At 45.4% G+C, this 20,814-nt stretch overlaps 1 protein-coding gene across 1 annotated transcript in view; it reads left to right on the top strand.

The window, feature by feature from the left end:
• The window catches only part of SPMIP7 (sperm microtubule inner protein 7), a 57,345-nt gene extending 37,087 nt beyond the window's left edge, over positions 1-20,258 (top strand). Inside the window, exons 7-10 of the mRNA XM_060108818.1 lie at positions 3,767-3,808; positions 5,396-5,503; positions 15,261-15,368; positions 20,135-20,258. Of these exons, the coding sequence (XP_059964801.1) occupies positions 3,767-3,808; positions 5,396-5,503; positions 15,261-15,368; positions 20,135-20,258 (382 nt within the window). The remainder of the gene's footprint in view (positions 1-3,766; positions 3,809-5,395; positions 5,504-15,260; positions 15,369-20,134) is intronic.
• Positions 20,259-20,814: the final 556 nt, after the last annotated feature.

The raw sequence follows: 20,814 nt of genomic DNA, 5'->3' as shown, positions 1-20,814 counted from the left end.
TGGAGTAAAAGGAACCCTCTTGCACTGTTGGTGGGAATGTAAATTGACACAGCCACTCTGGAGAACAGTATGGAGGTTCCTTTAAAAACTAAAAATACAACTACCATACTACCCAGCAATCCCACTACTGGGCATATACTCTGAGAAAACCGTAATTCAAAAAGAGTCATGTACCACAATGTTCATTGCAGCACTATTTACAATAGCCAGGACCATGGAAGCAACCTAAGTGTCCATTAACAGATGAATGGATAAAGAAGATGTGGCACATATATACAATGGAATATTACTCAGCCATAAAAAGAAACGAAATTGAGTTATTTGTTGTGAGGTGGATGGACCTAGAATCTCTCATACAGAGTGAAGTAAGTCAGAAAGAGAAAAACAAATACCGTATGCTAACACATATATATGGAATCTAAAAAAAATGGTTCTAAGGAACCTAGGGGCAGCAGACGTAGAGAATGGACTTGAGGACAGAGGGAGGGGGAAGGGTAAGCTGGGACAAAGTGAGAGAGTGGCATGGACATATATACACTACCAAATGTAAAAGAGATAGCTAGTGGGAAGCAGCTGCATAGTACAGGGAGATCAGCTCGGTGCTTTGTGACCACCTAGAGGGGTGGGATAGGGAGGGTGGGAGGGAGAGGCAAGAGGGAGGGGATATGGGGATATATGTATACGTATAGCTGATTCACTTTGTTATACAGCAGAAACTAACACACCACTGTAAAGCAATTATACTCCAATAAAGATGTTAAAAAAAGAAGGATTTTTTAAAAATTATTAGAATAAAAAAGTATAGGGAAGTAGAAATATGCAAAATCATAATCAAGTTTAAATGCTGAATCTGGAATTGCAAGTAATGACAGTATTGAGAGAAATATTGAGTCGTGTCAGCAAACTGATTTTATTGAGCCATATTCTAAAAACAGTATGTAAAGTTTTGATAAAGATTATTTAAAAGATGATTTAACCAAAGGTATAAAACACCCCAATGAAAATAATAGATTCCAATGTATAAACTGAATGGTAATAATTTAAATCAAAGATTAAAACATTCAAAATATAAGTTCCTTATAAACACAGCAAGCTGAAATAGTTGATAATCCAATTCAAATATCTTTTAAATGAATAAAGATGTAAATTGCTGGTGCTAACTCTTACTATTACGTGAGTGCTAATAAAAAAACTTTATTAGTGAGAATTCCATGGCAGTCCAGTGGTTAGGACTCGACCTAACCACTGCCATAGTGGTTAGGTTAGGCCATTTCACTGCCATGGGCCCAGGTTCAATCTCCGGTTGAGGAACTAAGATTCCATGAGCCACGTGTCACAGCCAAAAACAAAAAAAAAGAAAAGAAAAACTTTATTAGTATCTTTCTATTTACATGTCATGTGGTAAAATAGCAACTAGCTCACCCAGTTTCTATGCATCCATTGCATTTATTGTTTTAATGATGAATCATCTACTGAACTAAAAGCTGTAAGTCCTAGTCAGTTCTGCCACATCTCAGAACTCCTGAGGGATCCACTCACCTCGGAGCCTTCCTCTAGTAAATGCTGTTCCCATTAGCAAGAAAAACCTATAAGTGAATGCTCATAACAGTTCTAATCATAATCTTCAAAACCTAGAATCAACCAAGATTGCTTTCAACAGGTGAATGGAAAAGCATGTATTGGATAAAGATACTAGAATAGAGCTACACAATGGAATACTGTTCAGCAATGAAAAAGAACAAATGCAACACGCAACAATATGGACGAATCTTAAAAGCGTTTTGCTCAATGAAAGCAGCCGGATCCAAAGGATCTCATATTGCATTATTCCTTTTATATGACATTCTAGAAAAGGCAAAACTACAAGGGTGGGAGTAGATCAGTGGCTACCAGGATTTGGGGGAGGGGGACAGAGTTGAAGACAGCCTGTAAACAAACATTAGGGTGATGGAACAGTTCTATATGGTTCTGTGGTGCTGGCCACATGACTGTATTTGTCAAACCCATAGAACTGTATGTACACCCTGGAGAACAAACTGTACTGAATGCAAAGTAAAAACTAGAGAAAGAGAGAGAAATATATACCAGGATGGTGGGAAAATCCAGGATGGAATTCAGAAGGTAACAAGTGAATCTGTATTACAAACAAATGACATAACTACATTTAAGTGGATGGGGGAAAACAGGAGTGATCCTAAATTTGGACCTTCATAAACTTGGAAATAGTATTTTGACACAGAATTGTAAGGCTAATGACAAAAAGAACTGTATATAAGTATTATCTATACTCTACTCGGTAAACGTGTTTCTCACCAAGAAACAGGTTGGCAATTCTAAACTTCTTACATGTATACTCCATGTAAGAAAATGTAGTGTGACTTGTGCCTTTTTGTCACATTTTGTTACACGTGACAAAAAGTAAACCTTTGGTAGATGGTGAGAGGCAGGTCTCACACTGTCAAAGAAGGAAACAGTAAATAAGGGAGAAAAGGCTGACAATGAGCCCTGTGGTGCTGATTAGACTTGGGGACATCCCACGAACTCAGGTTTACAGGAACACTTCGTTTTGTTGTGCTTCACAGATTCTGTGTTTTTTACAGATGGAAGGTTTGTGGCAACCCTGCCTCAAGCAAGTTTTTCGGGGCCATTTTTCCAACAGCATTTGTTCACTTTGCATCTCTGTGTCACATTTTGGTAATTCTCACAATATTTCAAACTTTTTCATTATTATTATATTTGTAATGGTGGTCTGTGATCAGTGATCTTTAATGTTCCTAGTGCAACAAGATTTCAGCTTGCTGAAGACTTAGATGATGGTTAGCATTTTTTAGCAGTAAAGTATTTTTAAATAAAGGTATGGACATTTTTAGACATAATGCCATTGTACACTTAATAGACTACAGTTTAGTATCAACATAATTTTTATATGCACTGGGAAATCAAAAAATTTGTGTTACTCGCTTTATTGTGGTATTCACTTTTATTGCCGTGATCTGGAACCGAACCCATAATATCTCTGAGGTATCCCTTTATTTATATATATATGCATGCAGAAAGTAAATACAGAAATATATGTAGATATATGGATACACATGGGTTCAAATACACCTGGATATTCCTAGCTCTGTCCACTGGGAGGGCCTAGAAGCAGGGACACACAAGCAGCCAGAAGCATGTCTAGCTCCAAAATGTTGGTTTAAAATGCCACTCTCCAATAAAAGACATTGTGAGATCCTTGGAAAAATGTCTGATTCTAGGGTTGGAGCAGGGAAAGTACACAATAAACCCAAGCTCCTCTAAGCGCCCTAAATAACTGCAATCTTGTGTACGTCACTGAACTCCTTTGGGCCGCAGTCGCTTCCTCTCCACCATGGAGAGTTACACTAGATGGTCAGTAAGAGCCAGTCAAATGTGGACCTTCTGTGTGTCTAAGAAAATGAGAGGTCAGCTTTGCCAAATATGACATGTCTAACCATTGAGGACAAAAACAGCAAAGAAAAACCCGGGAGAAGAGGCTTTGGAGCTAAATCATAGGCATCAACAAGGACTTATGTGTCCTTGGCTGTTTGGAGTCAATTTGTTCTGTGCTTGATTTTCATCACTTAAAAACTCCATCTTTAAATCTTTTCTGCTTAAAATTACAAACTTTTGGAAGCCCATTCCTATGGGATATCTCTGAAGACTTTTTTAATAAGAGAAATACTCTAATCATTTGATGTTTATTAACGTCAATAACTCAGTTGCCCATGTTTTCTCTTTTTCTAAGTGTGAGTCCAAGTTCCAGAAGCAAATACATTCCTCTCTCTACGTAAGTAATGTTTCTTAATGTTTTAAATATTACCAGATTTACATCTAAATTGTAGTTGCTTTCAGCTCACTCATGTTTGTAATTCACTTTTTAAAACAGCTTACGCTTTCTAACAGATTTCTAATGTTTTCCTAGCATGATGCCTGTCAGAAGTTTCACCCAAAATGTGTTAAAGATTTTAATAATAGAAAGAAAGGGGGAGCAGTATCTTCGGTTTTCCCAAATTGTTTTTTTTTTTTTCGTGTCATTCTTTTTTTTTTTTCTTTTTCTTTTTTTTATTAGTTTCTGCTTTATAACAAAGTGAATCAGTCATACATATATATCTGTTCCCACATCCCTTCCCTCATGCATCTCCCTCCCTCCCACCCTCCCCATCCCACCCCTCCAGGCGGTCACAAAGCACCGAGCTGATCTCCCTGTGCTCTGCGGCTGCTTCCCACTATCTATCTACCTTACGTTTGGTAGTGTATATATGTCCATGCCTCTCTTTCGCTTTGTCACAGCTTACCCAATTGGTTATTTTATGAAATAAAATACCTTGGATGCTACTAATATTGGGTGTTGTCAGCAAGAAAGGTTTTTACACTTGATGTGGAAGCCGCAATGTACTCACCAAAGCTAAGGGCAGGAAATGCGATCTCTTGCTTTTCTATTTAAATGTGGCTCTCCGTGGGTGGCACAGATGCGCGTCATCGCCCTTTGGGGTCTTCTCTGCTTTATATGGAGAAAAATCTTGTGCTTTAGTCAGCTTCGGCTGCTGTCACAACATAGCACAGACTGGTGGCTTGTAAACAACAGACGTTTATTTCCCACAGTGCTGGAGGCTGGAAGTTAGGGACGGCCAAGGGGTCACAGACTTGTATCCACGCATGGTTCAGGGGCAAGGAGCTCGTGGTGTCCATTTTATAAGAACACTAATGACCCAAGTACCTCCCACCTCCTGATGCCATCACCTTTGGATGTTAGGAATTCAACGTATGAATTTTGGGGGGACATAAATATTCAGATCACAGTACCTTGGAACAAAGTAAATCCAAGAAAACACAGGAATCTGGTCCTTTCATCTCTACCCTCCTCCCTCATTACTCCAGCCTCTCCTGTCCCACAGTAGAATTGACTCATCTTCCTACCAGTGGCCCCAGAAGTGCCTGCGGGACACCCTCTCACTGCTGTGGACTAATTGGACCTCCTCGCAGGCCCCGAAGGCACTTTGCCAGTTGTCCACAATCCCAGGCACCTGCCCCGTTTCTGTCCCCACAGGAGGCCCCTCAGCTATGGCGACACCCATCTCTGCCTTGCCCCGGCTGCCCCCAAGCTCCAGGGAGGAGTTGGCTCAGGGCTGCAGAAGCAGCTGCTTCTTTGCTCAAGAACACAAACCAGCTGTTGCTTTCACTCTGGCCCAAATTGAAGATCAACTCTTACTCTAAAAGAGAGAAGGTCTCCTTACTTTATTTTTTTTTAAGGCAAATTGTTCCATCACCGTGGTTAATTTTTTGCATTTTGAATTTTGATCTATTTTGGCAAGATTTCCTTTGCAAGTTAGGATATGTCCATCTATTTTTTCTATGTTTCTTTTCATCCTAACAGTGGTTGCGTGCATTCTACAAATGCTGATGACATGGACAACCCCCGTGGAGACATCACATCTCTCGCCAAGCCTCGCAGCTCTGAAATTCTTTATACGAGCTCAAGTTGGTGAGTGCCACTTATGGTTATTCCCCTCACTTTATTATTCAGGAGGAAACATGGTCATGGGCTTTGCAATGAATGGAGCAATTAAAAAACAGCCCTGGATAAACAACAAGGTCCTACTGTACAGCACAGGGAACTATATTCACTCTCCCAGGAAAAATCATAATGGAAAATAATCTGAAAAAGAATGTATATGTGTATAACTGAGTCACTTTGCTGTACAGCAGAAATTAACACAACATTGTAAATCAACTATACTTCAATAAAATTAAAAAAAACAAAACAAAAAACAGCCTGGTGCTGCTCACAGCTTAAGAGGAAAGATACCTGTTTCTTGAAAGGACTGTAGTTTCTCACAAAGGAGATTATAGTATTGAGCACTGACTAACCTGGGTGCCTACATATATATGTAATATATCTTTACATGCTATGTTTTATGAATATATTATATATATTATATATACAAAAAGTATGTATATATTCACTTTCACCAGTGGAAATACTGAGCCTCAGAAATTACTTCCCTAGGATTCACAGGATACACTACAGGAAGCTGACGTTCTGTGTCTTTTTTTTTTTTTTTAATTTTTACTGGAGTATAATTGATTTGCAATGTTGTTAGTTTCAGGTGTACAGCAAAGTGAATCGGTTATACATACACATATATTCACTCTTTTTTAGATTCTTTTCCCATATAGGTCATTACAGAGTATTGAGTAGAGTTCCCTGTGCTACATATCAGGTTCTTATTAGTTATCTAGTTTATACATAGTAGTGTGTATATGTCAATCCCGATCTCCCAATTTATCCCTCCCCCCTTACCCCCTGGTAACCATAAGTTTGTTTTCTACATCTGTGACTCTATTTCTGTTTTGTAAATAAGTTCATTTCTACCCTTTTTTTTGGATTCCACATATAAGTGATATCATGTGATATGTCTTTGTCTGTCTGACTTACTTCACTTAGTATGATCATCTCTAGGTCCATCCATGTTGCTGCAAAGGGCATTGTTTCATTCCTTTTTATGGCTGAGTAATATTCCGTGGTATATACGTACCACATCTTCTTCATTACGCCACTGAGCTGCTACACATCATGGCTGTTACCCCATCAGTTTCTGTGGTGACTGAAAACCTTGCAGGAGGTGTCCTGCAAGCCTATAGTGTGAATCACAACAGTATTTTAAATGTTAGCTGCTTTCTATTTTTTTTAAACATCAGTTGTGCCCATGAGACGAAATAGCTAAATTTCACATTGGCTGTCCTTCAGACCTATTCTACACCCTATAATAATTTTGAATTTTCCTGTGTTATATATTCTGACTCTAATTCCTTTGACTACTTGGCCAAACTAAAATATGTTTCAAAACTAACTTTGGTTTTAAAATATAGTTCTGTAACTTATTGCATTGAAGAATTAAGTGAGTTGATCTATTTCAACCAAAAACAAAAAAGAAAGAAAAAAGAGGAGAGACTACATAAAATATTCCATGTACTGTGACAAAGACTTAGCCCTCATGTAGCTTGCAAACCTTCAGGGCCGGTGAACTCTGCACACCAACAATGATAATATAGAGCAGCATGGAGTGAGTCTCCTGAGCAGTGAGCTTAGTGCTTCAGGCTCCGGACACGCAGGCTCAGCGGCCATGGGTCACGGGCCTAGCCGCTCCGCGGCATGTGGGATCCTCCCGGACCGGGGCACGAACCCGTGTCCCCTGCATCGGCAGGCGGACTCTCAACCACTGCACCACCAGGGAAGCCCAGTGCTTTTGATCTCAGTTGTACAGAGAGGTCACTTTCACCCACAAGACTTGAAGGCTGTGATGTTTTAGCTGAGTCCTGAGGAAGGGTTCGTTGGTTATGATTCTTCCATAATTTCTGCAAGGAAATTATTGCTATTAAACGTGGCAATTCTAAAACATTTTCAAGAAAGAATATGAGGATAAACCCAACTGAAAATATCCTACTGGCATAAAATTTTATTTCTCCTTTGAAATGTACATATGAATTTTGGAATGTTTTATGAAACATTCTTGCTAAAGAATAAAATGTATTCTTCTGGGTCATTCTTCAAGGATAGTAAAGAGAAGTCTGGCAGCATTTTAAAAATTTGATGTAGAACATGCCATTTAACTTGAGTAAATTTGAGAGCATGCCATTCTACCTCATCTTGCTGTTAATTAGTGTTTTTAAGGAAAGGAAATTGAATAGATTATGTAAAAGAATTGGACATTAACTGTACTTCCCCAAATTGGCCACTAGAGGGCCTCCAAGGTTGCAAAGTTTCTTCTTTGGATGAGGTTTCATTATTTAACAGAATCTTAACCTTTTAACACAAAGAAAGGTTTTCCATTTTTATTATGAGGTATTGATACAAAATGTATAGTGTCATATGTAACATACAAAGCAAAGTAACAAGGAAATGCCTGTGCATCCCGGGCCTAGCTAAGGACATAGTATTGTATCTTTTAAGCCACCTGTTTATTCCTCCCAACCTCATCTCCTCGGTCTCCTTCCCCAACCCAGAAGTCATCACATCAGACTTCGTGCTTATCCTTTGCTTGCTTTGCTTGATAGTTTGGCTACATATACTTGAATCCCTAAACAAAATGTTATGTCCTTTCCACAGTACCACACTGAGCAAAGTATAGAAGAATGCATACAACATGACATCATTTACATAAGGTCCAAAACCCAGAAACACGTAAACTTACTTTGTGCCCAGTAGAGTACCATCCTATTCAAAAGCAAACATGACTCTTCCTTTGTTTCCTCATCTTTAACTTTCTTAAAGGGAAATATTTTTATGGGATCATCTTTTTTTTTTTTTTTTTTTTTTTTTTTGCGGTACGCGGGCCTCTCACTGTTGTGGCCCCTCCCGTTGCGGAGCACAGGCTCCGGACGCGCAGGCCCAGCGGCCATGGCTCACGGGCCTGGCCGCTCCACGGCATGTGGGATACTTCCCAGACCGGGGCACGAACCCGTGTGCCCTGCATCGGCAGGCGGACTCTCAACCACTGCGCCACCAGGGAAGCCCTATGGGATCATCTTTAAGGCTCTTATAACCCATGACAATTAGGACAGGAGCTGTACTTGTCCCCACTCCTTCAGTGGAAGCCGCATTTCACACACAGTCAAGGCTACTGCCCCGTGGGTTCAGGTGGTTGGAATCACCAATTTCCCCAAAGGGTAAATGTTTTCAAATTTTCCTCATTCGTTGATTTTGTATTCTGGCCACCATCTCGTTTGACATGCCCAATGTATTGGTGGTGATTATACTAATAGTTTTAAAAATAACTTTTAAAATTGTAGAACTGAATCTGATCATTATAGAAAAAAGTACAGGAAAAATTAATAACAATAAAAATATAACTAAACTTTTACACAGAAACATAGGCATTATTAATATTTTGACATATTTCCATCTGTCATCCTGAATCTTGTATCTGTATATTTATATAGCTATGATCATACTACATATATAATTTTTACTACCTTAACATTGCAACATCATTTGGGTACCTGTTATTATGAACTCAACATGACTTTTTGTTTGTGTAGATGTGCTGTCATTGACTAGTTCACTTAGGTTACATATGTAAATTCTTTCCATTTTTTGCTATGATAAATAATGCTGTCAAACACTCTTTAAGTGAATCTTCTTCTAATTTGGAGTTATTTACTTAAGGGAGACTCCTTGAAATGGATTATGAGGTCAAAATATATAAACATCCTTAAGCATGTTGCAAAATCCTTTCCTGGAAGTATTATAAAATTTACAGTGGAACCAGAGTTTATGTCCCATGTGTATGCACACACACCTTCAATGCTAGCCTTAAAGCTCACCAAATAGCATATTCTTTTCCTTCCAAATGTGTTTATTATAAAAACAATTCAAATATGTTTGTCAAAAGTGGAATACCTCTTTCATTTTCAGGGCCAGTATTGAAAAGTGATATATGTTTTAGACTTTCCCACCAAATGTGCATGAATTCCTGCCTGTAGGTAGCTGCATGTTGCTGTGTGTGCATGCGAGTGTGGGGCGGTGTTGTATTGACAGGTGCAATGGACATTTTCCCAGGCTCTATGCAGGGCTATGAAAGTCTTTTTTAATGGCTGCGTGATATTCCACTACAAGCTATATCATAGTTTACATAGGCCAAGTAGTTACTAAAATCTTTCCTATTGTTAAAAAAATACAGAAATAAACATCCTTCACATATATCTTTGCACAGTTTTATGCATCCATTTCTGTAGAACAAATCCTTAAAAGCAGAATTGTTGCATGAGTTTTCTCATTAAAATTAATAAAATATTTTCTGATTTGGTAGTGATGGGCCAGTTATTAAAAGATATTTAGTTAAGGAACTCAAGACATTAATTCAGTTTCCACTGAGGTTCCTAACTTCTAACTTGGACCTAGTTTAGGAACTAGAATCCACAATATCCATTGGCTTCAACAGTTCTTGAAGCTCAGGCATTGAGTAGGAATTACAAAAAAAAAAAAAAAAAAAAAGGTAAAAAGTCAATCCTCACTTATAATCTGTGTCAAGCAAACAAGGTAAGGTTAACGTAGGGATTCCCCCCCCCATCTTTTTCCCAATCTGTTTTTGCATCCTACTCTTAAATACTAGAGCCATATTCTTTGCAAGAGCTTATTATACAATGAGATGAAAGAGAAGTTTGTTTTCAGTTAGTAATTATTTTGTGGCCCACCTTGTTTCAAAATGCCTGACATTCAGGAGTCATCAGTGCGAAGTGCCTGACTATAGAATGATGTGTAACAGCAGATCTGTGCAGACTCAGGATCCAAAAGCATGGAACCTTGCCCTTTCCTAAGAAAAGGGAGAGTGTTTTTCTTTTGCCATGGACCACGTGGGCTCTCACGTATGTGCATCTCAGCTGGTCCAGCCCCTCCCTTTACCAACGAGGACGCTGGGGCTTGAGCAGGAAAGAGGCACGTCCAGGTGACGGAGCAGAGACTGTACCCTCCGACCCCATACCCAGTGCTTTCCAGACACTGTTTGCCGTTTGGTTTCCCAAACCAGCCTGGCGCCTCCACCGTGCTGTCTTCCACTAAATCACAATATTTTATTTCAGGACTTCACCCAGTTTCATATTCACTGTGCCTTTACCTCTGTCGTCTCTCTGATGAAGCATCTGCAAATAATGAGTAATTGTCCAAAGTGACCTCCAGGCACCCCTGGGCCAAGGCCTGAGATGGAAGAGGGGCCGCCCTGCCCGTCCCCGGGTGTGCTGCACCTTTAACAAACTCTGACCACAAGGCAGGTTCAAGACGGGCTATGAATAGCAGTTCCTTACACTAGCCCACACTTCTGCCTTTTCTGAGAACTTTCACATCGACTCTCTCATTTGTTTTTCAAAGCAGTGTGATGAAGCCAGAGGTGCGGGAATAGGTTCTCTCCCCACTTTACAGATGAGGAGGCTGAGGCAGACTAAATTATGTAAGAGCCCCAGGTACTCATTCCATGAGCGGTTAGGAGACCAGCCCCTCAGTCCCCGGGGCAGCCTCTGGCCAGTGAGTGCTTCCTGGACGTCAGCCCTGCTCTGATGGGGCTGTCGGCTCCTTTCTGTGTCCCCTCCCAGATGCAAGAGGTGAAGGTTCCCTGAGAGCAGAGGGAGAAAAACATCCTCTAGAGCCTGATGATGCTAGGAGTGAAACTAATTCCTGAGCAGGTCCTGGGGATCTCACCACATCTTACCACATTCAGGGAGGCACAGCCCAGTGGCCAAAATGACTCCGGTCTTATTTAGATTTCTCACAGAACGATCAGCAAAACCAACCACAGTTCCCAGGCCCTCCTTCCCCTCAGCCTTCCCAGGCCTGCCTCCTTCTCTGTCCACACGTGCACTAGGCCAGCGCTTGGCCCAACTAACCCGACCCCCCACCCCCTGCAAGGGAGCTGCACATCCCCCCACCCCTGACTTGGGCAGAGGTGGCTCAGAAAGCTCCCATCCTGCGTCCAGGACCACAGGGCTGGCGGGGGCAGCCCTGAAGGCCGATGCCAGCCCTGGGACACTCTGAGCCCACGCCTCCCTCTGTGTCCCTCTCACACCCTCCGCCTCTCACTGTGCGTCAGCGATCTTTGCCCCACTTGGGTTCTGTAAACCTCTAGCCGTGCGTTTAACAACTTTACTCCTTAACGTGAAAGCTGTCAGGCGTCAGGCCTGTTTGAGTCCTGCTCGATCTGTACCTGGCACAGAATAGCTCTGGATGAACGAGGGCCCAAGTGACTTGAACGTGCACTACACCCACACCCTGAACGACGCCAACCACCCTGACCCAGAACAGCTCTCCCGGCGCGGCTGGCAGTCTGGGTGTCAGGGCCTTCTGGGTCGGGTCAGTCCCACCACCTGCCAGCTCGGTTGTCTCTGGGCACAGGACTTAGACTTTTTCTGAGGCCCCAGTGCCCACATCTATGAAATGGGCATGATACAAGGACCAGCGACCCAGAGTGTTGGGAGATTAAATCAGTCAACTCATGTTAAGTGCCATAAAGGGCGCACACTCAGTGAGGATTCGTCAGGCCTGTGGTACAGAGAAAGAACGTGTGCACGCTGGAATTCTCATCCACGTATGCATGACCTACAGTCTACACATAACATGATTTTCTCCATGTTTTCTTTATTTTCTATTTAGCTTTTCATTACACACCATCTGGGCTCCCTCCTTCTAACTGAAGTTCCTTATATTTCTCAAGTTATTTAATTGCTATTTTATTATGCTTTGCTGAGCAAAACCAATTAGCTGTGAACTTAGGCGACAATTTATTCAAATTTACCCATTAGTGAACCAACTCTAGGCTTATTGTGGGAATTGGGCACCAAAGAAGGTGTTCAAAAGACTAGCAGCTATGGAGCAAAGGCAAACATGAAGACTTCGCTTATCTTTAAATGGTTTCCTGTTTCTCTCGCTTTCCTTAAATGGGGGAGTGGGTCTGAACGTACAACTGCTCTGGAAATTCTCTTAGAGCCTGGACATTTCAGCGTCTTTAATATCTTTGTTTCTTCCATCTGAAAAACCGTGTCACCCATCAGCCGCAGGTCTGCAGAGTGTCCCCCAGAGACTATTCTCCTCTTGATATAAGGTCAACATGTTGCACTTAAGATGGAAAAAAGTCCCCCTGTGATGTCCCTGCCAAAGGGTTAAATGGAATAGATTTTAGCAGCAGCGTGGGTGAGGACTTTCGTTTTCAAATATGTGGCAGTTTATTATGCAACTGAATTCATTTCTCAGGCCTAAGCAGCTTATCTTTAATTCAGTCCACTAGTGCCTGGGTGTTATTTTTAGATATGATGTAATATAATATCATTATTATAACGTAATGTATAATACCATTTAACATCAATAACCTGTATGCCACAAGGCACATAGAGTGGGGTGATGTTTGATATCAAGCCCTTCTTGTGATTGACACATCACTGGCTTCCACCTTTGACTTCTTAACTGCTCTGATGGAAGGTTATGACTTCAGAGGCGTTTTCATTCTGCAGGTGTTTCAGGGGCCGTGGAAAAAGCCTCTCACGCAGAGGAAGGGGATTTCCTTGGTAACATGCATGGAAGCTTTAATGAATGTTTGGGGAGAGACACGACACATGAATGGTTTTGGCCCATTTTTTGTTACCTCTGTGACATACAGCTGCAATTCTTTAAGAAAATTCCAAGAAACCCTGAAGGGCCCTGCCCAGAATTGGACAACAGTGGTTTACTCACCCAGGTCCCTGCAACAAGCCTGAAACAGAGACTTCCAAACCTGGCTGCCCACGGGAGTTATCTGGAGAGATTAAAAACCCCAATTCCCAGGTTACACCGCTTGGCAATTAAATCAGAATGTCTGGGGGTAGGAGTAAGGCATCAGTACCTTTGAAAAATCCCCATGAGTTGTCAGGGCACAGCAGCGTTTGGAAACCACTGTCTGTCTTCCCCTCTCTCAAGCTGCCTGTTCTGGACGAACTGCATTCTTCGCCCGCCAGGCTCCTATTTTGTACGGTTCTTATTTCTTTAAAATCTCATATGCTCAATTAATTGAGCACCTACTAAGTGCTAAAGACTTGCCAGTTGCTTTCACCTTCACTGAATCCCTTTGACCCCCCAGGGCCCTGGGAGGCCCCCTGCACTCTCGGGCTGCAGCTGACCGAGACGAGGACAAGGCAGGCCTGCCTCCCTGGTTTTCCTGGCCTCACGGGGTCCGTTAACTTGCTCTGCTGTTGCCCTTGATGGGCTCGCCCTTCACTTTGTCTGCATCGGGGTCCCCTGTTTTATTCCCTGCAAGCCAGCTAGTCCTAGACTGAGGCACTTGGAAGAGACACAGGACTTTATTGGTGCAACTCCTACCTGATACGTCATCTCCCGTAACGTGCTGAGGCCAGGGGCACATCATCCGTGCCCAGAAGGACACCAGAGGACCTGCCTGCCCACAGACACAAGTAGAATCTGGCCTCCCTCCTGCCCATGCCCTTGAGCTTGGCACTGTCACCCCTCTTGTAGCTGAGGCCCAGATGGGAGCCCCCGCCCCTGAGCCCCCCCGCCGTTCATTGCCCTGCGCTCCACTGTCTGCTCGTCCCTGGCTCTGGACGGAGCACCCTCCCTGAAGCCCCAGATTTTGAAAATTCCTCCTGCGGTCAGTGCTGCTTGGAGGTTTCCTTGGCTTATCGGATGTGTGGAAAGCGTGGGACGAAACCAGGAGACCCTCAGAGGAGCCGTCCCTCCGCCTTCCACAGGGGCTCGGCCCCTGCTGCTCTTTGCCTTGCGTCTGGGCCTCCATCGAGGATAAGGACCCTCGCCAGAGGGATGTCACGCTCCCGAGGAGGGGCCATGGAGTGGCCGGGGCGAGCTGAGCCCTGGCCCTCTCCTTGCCATGGCACCAAGAGGACCCTGAGAGCTGAACTTCACCGAGATGGGTGTTGTTTGAGGGAGCCTTGTGATTTGCAGAGAGTGTGTTCTTGATCTTTGAAAATACTCTCAACCTCCCATTCTTCCTCGCACCTGAGGGCGAGGCTGCATGGCTTAAGCAGCACTCGGACTGGGCCCACCTCTTCCTCAGGAAATAATCCATGGAAAGGGTTTTATATGCTGTGGAAATGGCAAAAACAGTGCTTATTATTCACACTTCTCTGAATCACCCATTAAAATATTTCTTTGGGATGTTTGCTTGCCTTTCTAGAGAGGGATTTTCTACCCACACTGCAAAACCCTGCCATACATTCTTGTGCTTTTCTTTTACTCTCTCGCTCTCTGGAGGGGAAAAGGACCAGGGAAACAGAGGGGTAAGTGGAATTGGGTTAAATTTGTGCAATTTCGGGAAATTATATGAAATCAGTACTTTAACGGTGGCAAGAAATAAATATTATTTAAAAATCACAGCTGTGACTGATATTGGAGGTGGTGTCACAGAGCTCCGTGTGGGACCCAGGTCCACTCTTTGGTAAAGAAAACCCGTCCGCCTTCATTAGAAAACAGAGCTCAACTGTGAATCGTGTATGTAAAACACATGCAAATTGAAACAGTAGAAAAACATGGACCCGAAGTAAGTTTCTTTAGTCCTAGAGCAGGGCTGTCATCTGCACATCTCTGCCCCCTGCCTGCACGCTTTCCTGTCTGGCAGCCAGATTTCCAGACCTGACGTGGGACAAAGCCTTTAGACTGCGTCCCCCTTTGTGTTTTCATAGTTGGGTGCTGGTGACCGTGACTATTTCACAGATTGTTCTTTGCCTTTCCTTTCTTGCCCTCTTTCCTTTAGCTCTGCAAATATTCCAGGATACACTGGTAAGGTTCATTTCACAGCCACCCACCCAGCAAATTCTGATCATCCATCAACGACCCCCTCGCCAGATTCAGGAGTGCACCAGTAAGCATGAGTCCTATTACTCAGTGCGCTCAGATACGCGGTGGGGAGGTGGCCTAATGATGATTAGCCCATTAAAGAGCAATTCAGTACTAAGAGTAGTAAATTTACATTGTTTAAAAAATAGGGTGTCGAGTCCAAAAAGACAGGAGAGTTCATTCCCCACTGTTTTGCTCAAAGGAGCATATGAAGGTATTTAATGCATCTTAGGTGGACAGCATCTTCGCCTCTTGGGCTCAGCTCTGCATACACATCACCCTTCTGCATTATCCTCAGAACATGCACGGAACACACTGCACGAGACACGTATTCGCTTCTCGTGAATAGCCACCTTACTTTTCACAAAAGACAACATTCGGTTGAAAGCCATATATATGTTTAAACACTTTTTGGCCAATTGAAAACAGGAGGCATCTGATGGGAGTTTAGCGCAGACCCTGTGTGTTGAAGCTGCCAGTGAGAAGCAGCCCATTCTTGCTCATTACACCTCAAATTTGAAAGCATCTTATGGACGTCCTGGCCTTGCACATAAGAGAACACAGCTCTGAACATGCAAATGCGGGGTCCAGAGGCCAGCCCCGTGCCCGTAAATAAGCTCTAGTGGTGGGTCGGTGGGTGTGCATCTGGGAGGGGGACCGATGCAGCCCCCCGCCTCCATTGGTGCCTTTTCTCCTTTTCGGTGGAGAATCCACTCATTCCTGAAACATTCTTTGAGCACCCACCCTGGGCCAGGCACTGCTGAAGGCTCTGTGCTCACCGGCTTGAGCAGGAAAGCTCCAGGCTCTCAGGAACCTACGTTCTGGTGTGAAAGACAGAAGCAAAGAGGCATACAAGTATCTGAAGAAATGAATTAAAACGATTTTGGACAGAGACACATGCTGTGCAGAAGAAAAGGCAGGGTGACGTCGGAGAGGGAGCCTGGGCAGGGACCCAGGAAGCTGGGCGGTCAGGGGGGCTGATGGGTGCTGACCTTCAGGCAGAGCCCGAGCTCCTGCCTTGATGGGCTTCCTGATCATCCCGAGAGGCTGAATATGGCGGGGCCTCGTGGACCTCGGCCCGCGGTTCATACATCAGTTCACTAGTCATACACTCGTATGCGTGTGGTTCATTCATATGTTCTTTCTTTGTGTCAACAAATGTTTACAGTGCCAGGAATTCACAAGAGTTAGACCCAGTTTGCAAGGGGCTCCCAGTCTAGCAGTGAGCGACGGATAAACAGTTACCCTGGAGGATGCCCAGGGTCTTCATAGTGACAGTCACTTAACAACAGCTGAGGGCTTCTGGGTCGCTGCCCTGTAAGGACTGACTGGTCTCATCAACCCTGTGACCCTGTGAGGAAGGTCTCTTGTCTTCCCATTTGACAGGTAAGGAAACCGAGGCTCCAGGCCAGCAGGGCATCTGTGTGGGTGCAGCGAAGACTTCACGGAGGGAGGAGGTGGTCCACGCCGTGATTCTCGGGGCAGTGGGCTTCGTCTCACAGACACTCGAGGGCAGGCCTCTGCCTGCCCCAGGCAGCCCTCATCGCGCAGCCGTGGGGTCTTAGGGAGGCAGCTCTCAGGCCACCGCCCGCCGCCGTGTGAACTGTGTGTAGAGAGCCGCGTGGTAAGGGCAGTGACCGCAGGGCGACGGGGCGCGTCGTCAACTGAGCTTAGCTCGGACAGTTTGACAACTGGCCGGCATCTCTGGGCCACCCAGTGGGAAACATTTTCAAGAAGGTCATTGGCTTTCTAGGCTGGTGTTTTGCATTCAGTCCGTTTTCTCTCAAGACACATTGTCAAACGTCACACAAATTCCAAAGGAAGGACTGGTAGAAATTTAGACACAGTGTTTTACTTCCTCTGAAGAACCTAGAGAAACAACGTGAAAATTAAATGCATCCTTATATCTGTCGTTTAGACTTATTGCCCAGAAAAGCTAGGGTAACGCCCTGCGTCTGGGCAATTCACGATCAAGGAGAGACCAAACTCGAGGATACTTTTTCTGGCAAATGCAGCCGGTTCTCACCCGTCGCCGTTTTTGTCCACAGCCCATCTTCTCACCCCAAATCTCTCAGACCTCGTCCCCAACAGCCTCGTGGTCTGGCGTGTTTCTGCAGCCACGTGAACTAGCTGTCCAAAGTCCCTAATGTATTTCAAAGGAATCTTTATTCCTACGTGGGAAACTAGCCTCCACCGTTACTACTCCTGTTCCTATTGTGATCACTGTGGCTACTTGATAAAAGAGCCTGAGTCTTTAGGCCCTTTGTGGTAATGGCCACAGCAGCAGATTCAGGCTGGTTGCTGACCCCTGGCAGCCCCGCACTCACCCCACACATACTGCACACACAGCTGTCACCTGCCGTCCCAGAGTGGGGACCAAGGACCCGTGGAGCTGTCTTCTCTGGAGTTCTCATTCTCAGGGTGCACACCGGCTCTGGAAACACAGACAGTGGCAGCAATACACCCACATAGTGGGTGACACGAAATGACAGACTCGTGTTGGGCTGGGAGCCCAGATCACCCCTGTGTCCCCCCAGACAAGGGCTCCTGACGTGGCAGCGAGGCCCTGCGGTGAGAAAGCACAGGGGGCACGTAGATTTCGGAAAGCACTCTGCTGACACAGGCTAGTGGCCTGCAGCAGGGCGGCCAGTGGTCTGCACCTGTCCTGGCCCCCGTGATCAGAAAAAGTCAGGTCTCTGAGGTTCTCCATGGTGAACTAGTGCTTCTGATTTTTTGTGACCCTACACTTAATGTGTTTTTGTTGTGGTCGTTGTTTTCTCTTCGCTAACATTTTCCAGCGGCCGTGAGAGTCTAAGTCTCTGTCTGATGAATATCATGAGAACTTAGTGAGCTGACTGCCTCTGGGTCCCCTTTGTTTCTCCTGCTGTTCCCGAGAAGCCGCCTGCCCAGGGCCTGCCCTGGGTTCCCCCCTCGCGGCTGTCCTTCCATGGAAAGCTGGCCCCACCCCACGGTGTCAGCAGCGCTCCACCTTCCCTCGCAGGGGGCCGTCCTGCTGCTCCCCAGGCCCCCCGCCTACCTGCTCCGGCGGACCACCACCCCCGTGTCTTCTCCCCACTTCAGAATCGCTACGCCCACCACTACTTCCGTTTCCTTTCCTCCCGGAAAAACGAGCTCCCACTTGCCTCAAAGGTTCTTCCTTCCCTGTGAGCTCCAGCTCCCCGTCAACCCTGTTCCCTCGCTGCCGGCTGGCCAGGGCCAGGGCCTCCCTCCTGGAGCATCAGACCTTCCCCTCGAGCAGCGCCCCTGCCCCCCCTCGCTGCTCCACGCCCTCCCAGCCCTCACCCTCCTCCGGCTCACGGCTCTCCTCTCGCAGTCACGTGAAGAGCTCCCACAGGACAACCGAGGGAGGGACCAAGGGCCCCTCTTCCCGCCCAGGGCAAGAACGGCGCGCTTGCAGGGGAGTGTGTGGCCGATGGGCCGCGGTGGTGGTTTGGGGTTGAGTGGCTTAGGCCTTGAATGTCAATGCCAAGGGAGGGAGGGCCGTGCGGTCCCCATAACACACGCTGAGGGTGGTGTGCAGGACACCAGCAGTGCCCCAGGGTGGGTATTACTGGGAGGAGATGCAAAGGAGCAAGGAAGGGATTATGGGACAGGGGTTCAAGGTGGCGAGACGGGGGTGCAGGACATGGGTCAGAGGGATGCTGTGAGTCTCCAGGCCTGAAGGTAGGGTGTCCACTCCTGTCTCCATCACAGCTCAGTGTTTCCTGTGTATCCTTCACACCAGAATTCAACCTTCACAGAAGCAGGAGTTCTCATTTCAACAGCCTTTTTTCACAACATAAGAAAAACATATTGTTACTTGATAATCACAGCGTAAAAACAGGGTGCTTGAGATTCATTTGCCGTGGCCTCTGGAACTTCTGCCACATACGAGCATCGCAGTGTGTGTGTGTGTGTGTGTGATTCAAGTAGCAAATTCATGGAAGAATTGCTACAGGCTGTGTGCAGTTGTTCAAGAGAGATGGCATGACCCAGGTCCATGCTGAGGTGGACGCCTCTGGGCACAAAAGGTGTTTGGAAAGTGTCATTTACATACATAGTATTCTACATTTTCACGGTTATTTCCTTTCTTTTAATTCTCACCAGAAACTTGGTAGGGCATCATTTCCATTAGAGAGATGAGCAGACTAAGGTGTGGGTTGAGAGCAGCGTGAGGGAGCCACCAGGTTACCCCACCTGCAGGGCGAAGCCGGCTCTCAGCCCTGCACGGGGCCCCTCCCAGCCCTGCCCGCATGCTCCATGCCCTCCCACCTTCCTGTCTCCCTGAACTCTGGCCTTTGCACCAGCTGGCCTTTACCGTGACCCTCCTGATTCCTCCCTGACATAGACACTGGGTAGATGTCCTTCCCCGACCCAGAAAGGTGACTCTGCTCTGGGTGCCCTCGCACCCTGCGCCCACCCCCACGGAGGCTTCGTGTGGTCGCCCTGGGTTCTTCAGCTGCCTCTCTGCAGCCTCACCTCCTTTTGTCTGTAGTTTCTGTGTTCTTAGCACCTACGGTAACTCTAGGCACAAAGTAGATTTTCAGTCAATGAAACTGATGGCAATAGAATGCATAGAATGCAGTCAATGAACTGAATGCAAATAAATGAAATAAAGGAAACAATACACACAAGGACTAACCATTTTCTTTCTGTTCTGTGCTTCTCCTCTCTCTCTCTCCCTGCCCCCTGCACCCCGCCCCGACATGTGTATCATTAGTTGGAGGATAGATGAGGTGATATGCTTTTATTTTATTTTATGTGTCTTTTTTCCCCTCCATTCTGTTACAGCATCTTACGGAGAGAAACGGCAGTTGACCTCTTCCGTCACCAGGGGCCACTGTCTAGAATGGTCACAACTGTGAAACCCTCCAACCCCTTCAATAAGAAGGAAAAGGAAACTGTAGGCTACTGAAAGGGACCTGCCCTGCATGACACCTGAGCCTTGGGGAGGAGCCATGCACAGTACAATGGGGAAATAAAAGAAATCAAGTAAAGCATGTTCCCAGTGTGTCTGTACAAGTTGGACAAGGTTTGGTGGTGCCACCATTCCAGGATGGCAGCCAAGGTCTTCTGGAAGCCCCCAGCAGCAGAGGTGTTATTTTAGAATATTCCTCTTTAGAGTTGGAATGCCAGGCTACCTAGAGGTCTGGGGTTCATCTGGGGAATTATAACTGTGGAGCCTAGATCACAGATTCTATGATCACAGATTATCTAGTCCAAGGCCCGTATGCTGTCGATGAGAAAACTGAATATGAAGAGAGAAAGGGGCATTCTTTTCACACAGAGTGTATCGCATGGGGACAGCGCCTGTGATACAGAAGACAAAAGCCGGCCTTTGCCTGGCTCCAATGTTTCTCTTTCTGAGAGACAAGAGCACCCCAGGCTCCATGAGGGTCTGAGGCAGGAGTGACCACACATAACCGCATTAGGGTCAGCATGTAGCCTGGCTGCGCCGTCACCAAGTGGAG

Source organism: Mesoplodon densirostris, chromosome 9, assembly GCF_025265405.1.
Source record: "Mesoplodon densirostris isolate mMesDen1 chromosome 9, mMesDen1 primary haplotype, whole genome shotgun sequence".
Classification (NCBI taxonomy): Eukaryota; Metazoa; Chordata; class Mammalia; order Artiodactyla; family Ziphiidae; genus Mesoplodon; species Mesoplodon densirostris.
Note: the sequence above shows the minus strand (reverse complement) of the source record. Positions and strands in the feature narration are given on the sequence as shown.